The following is a 4,628-nucleotide window of genomic DNA, read 5'->3' on the forward strand; positions in this document are numbered from 1 at the left end:
GAGTAACAATGTATAGATTTATCATGCAAGATCAGGAGCAATAGTTTTGTTCATTCTTCTTGGTTTTATTCAATCCATTTTCTGTCGGGTCTTCATCTCCTTAAGTAGACTGGTTTGTGGACACGTCTTGCTTGTGTCGTCTGCGTCTTCTCATACTTGTTCTGCTTTACCCACAGGAGGATCAAGTGGCTCTTCTAATGATAACCGCAATTACCGGTACAGCAACCGATACTATAACAGCGCCGTCGCTCACACAGATTATGAGATGCAGAGTCCACAGGTAAGCGGATGATACAGTTCCTCAATAGTCTTAACATTGCGATGAGGGAAAGATAATGGGTATAAGACTTTCATACTGCAGATTGCTCTAGAGCTCCAGAAAATTTGATCGATTTTTTTTTTTTTTTTTTTTTTTTTTTTTAAACTTAAAACTGAATATGGAAGAGTTTCCGTATTGCAGATGATTGCTGGCTCATGAGTGTAGAATAAGCAGATGATGACTTACCATTGTAGGGAGGAAGGAGTCGCTACTGTCTCCTGTACAGTGTGCGTTTACTGACACACAACGGCGCCACCTGGTGTTCAGTGCATTGCAATGTACATTGAGCTGATTTCCAAAAATTGTGTGTCAGGAATGATCCTGGGATGTGGAGAGGCTGAATGTTGTCTACTCAGTGAGACAAATCTCTGCTCCCGGGGTCAATGCTTTCTGCAGTCACATCTGCGTGTGAGACATATGGAAGTGATCAGTACGGGATGTATGGCAAACCTGTATGTTAATGTGGTTGTGTTTCTTGTCTCTCCCCAGACTCATTCTCAGCAGCAGATAAGACTGTGGGCCGGCGGAGATGTTCCCATCACAAACAGCGATTCCTACCCTCAGATCTTACCTCACAAGCCTACTCCCAGTCAGCCGCAGCATTTTCATGGAAACGAACCACATCACCCTCACCCACTGTATCATCACGTTAACCGGCCACACTACCATCGGCAGCTCATCACCTCCTCTTCTCCGCAAATCCCCGAGTCTATGGAGCTCAGCTTGGGACACAGACACCCCCAGTCTTCCTCTTCATTGCACCCACACCACCCTAGCTTAGACTGCACTCCGTTTGGCTCCTCAAACTTACACTTAGGGGTTTCTGCTTTTCGGACTAGAACAGTCAGCGGGCATAACGATTCTGGCGTGCCTCTGAATTATCCCTACTCTAGCAACACATCCAGCATGGTTGGACCACCTCATATCCGAAACAGGACGGAAACTGAAGAGAGTGCGATGTTAGGCGTTTGTGTCCCTCAGAGTACGGCAGCAAGCTCTTGATGATTCTTTCATGTAAAATTAAAGCCATACCAATAATAGAAAAAAATGAATTCGGAGGAGGAGGGCTGACAGGCTGCAGGGTGGGGTTGTGGAAAAAGGGTGAGCTGGCTTTTATCACAACCATCAAAACAACAAAAAAAAATGTCAAGGTGTAGCTGTTAATGTGAATTGTTTATTTATTAAAAAAAAAAAATCACTACGAGAGGAGTGTGAAGTGTGTGTTGACCCATGAGAAGCCGTTTTAAACAGACTTCAATTGGACTGCTCTTCTTTTTTTTTTAATTTTTATTTTTATTTTATTTTTTATTGCTTTTTTTGACACACTGGTAGAAGTTTAACCTGTGCAAAGACTTCAAGACATTTCCAATGCTTCCATTTCTATCATAAAAGTTCCTCTTCAGAAGAAGCAGGATGATCCAGACTTACTTTGCACGTCAGTGAACTCGTTTACAGGCCAAACGTCACTCTGCAAAACACTGTCTGTGCCAGTTGCCCTACGCTGCCATCTTAAGCATTCATCCAGATCTCTCCTGTGTTGCCCCCTGTCCTTCCCCCACCTTATACCAACCTTCTCGCTAGGGTGCAGATTTATGCACTTCACTGGAATAACCTTGGCTGCTAACTCCACTCTCTCAACTGGAATTGCTGCTAAAACTCTTTAACAGTTTTTGCTTTCTAAGAAACCTAAAGGTTCCCCCCGTGTCTTTTATTTATGACTTCGTACTCAGTCGGTTTTAGCTGTTTCAGGAAAGATTTTTAGGAGCCATTTTTTTTTTTATAACCAATTAATACAGAATTTCAGTGTCTTTTATTCTCCCATCATCACTTTTTTTTTTCTTCTACCTTTGGTCATCCTTCTAGATTATTTTTTTTTGTTTGCACACCCATTTTTTGTTTTTAACACTACATTCTATATATATATTTTTTTTTTGCATCTCCCCTTTTCGGCCTCTTAAGTTCCGTGTGACCAGTGATGGCACATCTTCATGGGTTATTGTAAGACGCTAAGCCCTTGCTTCAGTATTAACTTTTACAGCGCTATGTGCTGTAACAGTAGGGTTTTTCTAATTTACCTTTTCCCCCCCCCCCAAAGCTTTCAAAATGTAAAGACTAACCTGTCCTTTTTTTTTTTCTTCATATCTCTGTGGATAGTAACGTACTGTTTAAATTTAATTTTTTTATTTTCTTTTTTTTTTTTCCTTTTTTATTTATTGTACCAAAGAATGGTATTGAGGCATCACTTTTAAAAGAAAAAAAAATGAGGAAAAAAAACAAACAAACAAAAAAATATCAGACATGTAAAATGATTGTCTTTTTAAATGTTTCCTTTTTCTGTTCTTGCGTGTTTTTCATTGGGCTTAAAAATTCTGAATCATGTGTAGTTGCTGTTTGGACTCCAAGGCCTTTCACATTCATGTTTGTTTCAAGTATTGTGGGTGATTTTGGAGGATCCTAAAAAATAAAGTAATAGACAGCTACAGAAGATCGAGAGGATTGGTGTCGATTGTGTCTTTAAAAAAAAAAACCCTTTTAAAGGAAATGCATTAAGAAGAATCACAACTTTTAGCCTTGCTGTAATTATATCTTCACAAATGCTTCTGTGAATAAAATGGAAATAAAGGATGATTTTTACTTTGCTGCCAGAAATTCTTTCAATATCATGTGCCGGAAGGATTGATGGTAGCAAAGGATTGAACCATGTATTTCGGCTTTATCTATAGGAGAAGAGATGGAAATCTTTGTACTGTCTGGTATGCCTGTTGCCCATATACCTTCTACTAAAGTATATTTTTTATTTGTTTTTGCTTTTTATATCTTTCATTCTAGCAAAATAGCCTCTAAATTGATATCTTTATGGCTTTCAAGTATTCGTTTCATTCATTTTCCCCCACCCTTTTTTTTTTTTCTGTTTTCTTTTTCTTGAACTGGCTTGGAAAGTTTTTAATTGTGAAGTGATATAAATATATAGATATTTACATTTCCTCCCAAGGTTTTTACTAATGTGAAAAAAAGGGATTTAAACTTAACTCATTTCTCTTTCTCTGCTTTGTAACTTGTGGAGATATTTGACTTTTTTTTTTATCCTTTTCCAAAAAAAAATGAAAGTATGACGCTCTCCGTTTCATTTGTAGTCCCCCCGTCATTTTTTTTAATTATTTGCTGATCTATTCTGTGAATTAAAGTCCCTACTGTTAAAGTACAGAGCAGGTTTGTACTGCACAAGAGATCAATAAATGAGGCTTTACTTTGGACTTTTTTGGTGTGTGCGGGGGAAACAAAATAGTTAATGGACGTTTTGGGAAAGGGGATGGGTGCTTTGTGTGGATTTGTACAAATCTTGCTGCCGAAAGCTTCGACCTCGTCTCCTAAAGCTGTTTTATGGTAAGCGTGTGTCAAGAACTTGTATATCGATACCGATCATTGGGCAACATTGGACAAGTCTGTATCGTCTCCATGTGGAGCGGCCGTCGGTCACACAAGGATCTGTCTAAATGATTGTGTTTAAGGGATTTGTACATACTGTATGTTTCTCCATACATTTAAGGATGATAAAGTTATCTTTTCTATTGAAGAATGCTTTTGTACAAATTTTTTTATTTTTACCTATATCTGCAATGCGACTTAATAGAATAACAGGGAGATATTCAAGATTCTACATCTGGGCAAGAAAAATGAAAATGACGTGCAGAATGGGAGGAATAGAACTAAGCAACAGCACGTGTGAAAAAGACTTGGGTATACTAATAGATCACAGACTGCACAGGAGTCAACAGTGTGATGCAGCAGCATAAAAAGGCACACACAATTCTAGGATCTATAAGAGAAGCATAGAGTCTAGACGACATGAAGTAATTCTCCTTGGTGAGGACTCATCTGGAATACTGTGTCCAGTTCTGGGCTCCACTTTTTAAAAAAGACATTGAAAGACTGGAGCAAGTTCAGAGAAGAGCGACTAGGATGGTGAGCGGACCTCAAACTATGTTCTATGAGGAACGGGTAAAGGATCTGGGAATGTTTAGCTGCAAAAAAGGAGACTTAATAGCTGTCTACAAATACCTGAAGGGCTGTAACATTGTAGAGGGATCATCATTATTCTCATTTGCACATGGAAACACAAGAAGCAATGGAAGGAAACTGAAAGGGAGAAGATGCAAATTAGATATTAGAAAAAACTTTGACAGTGTGAGTGTTCAGTGAGTGGAACGGGTGGCCGCGAGCGGTGGTGAGTTCTCCTTCAATGGAAGTCTTCACACAGAGGCCGGACAGACATCTGAGATGGTTTAGGGAATCCTGCATTGAGCCGGGG

At 39.3% G+C, this 4,628-nt stretch overlaps 1 protein-coding gene across 3 annotated transcripts in view; it reads left to right on the top strand.

Moving 5' to 3' along the window:
• LOC138651366 (dual specificity tyrosine-phosphorylation-regulated kinase 1B-like) overlaps window positions 1-3,571 on the top strand; it is a 73,978-nt gene extending 70,407 nt beyond the window's left edge. For all 3 annotated transcript variants that reach the window (XM_069741493.1, XM_069741492.1, XM_069741494.1), the window contains exons 10-11: window positions 177-280; window positions 809-3,571. In XM_069741493.1, coding sequence (XP_069597594.1) covers window positions 177-280; window positions 809-1,321 — 617 coding nt within the window. In that variant the 3' untranslated portion in view covers window positions 1,322-3,571. The remainder of the gene's footprint in view (window positions 1-176; window positions 281-808) is intronic.
• Window positions 3,572-4,628: the final 1,057 nt, after the last annotated feature.

Source organism: Ranitomeya imitator, chromosome 10, assembly GCF_032444005.1.
Source record: "Ranitomeya imitator isolate aRanImi1 chromosome 10, aRanImi1.pri, whole genome shotgun sequence".
NCBI classification, from domain to species: domain Eukaryota; kingdom Metazoa; phylum Chordata; class Amphibia; order Anura; family Dendrobatidae; genus Ranitomeya; species Ranitomeya imitator.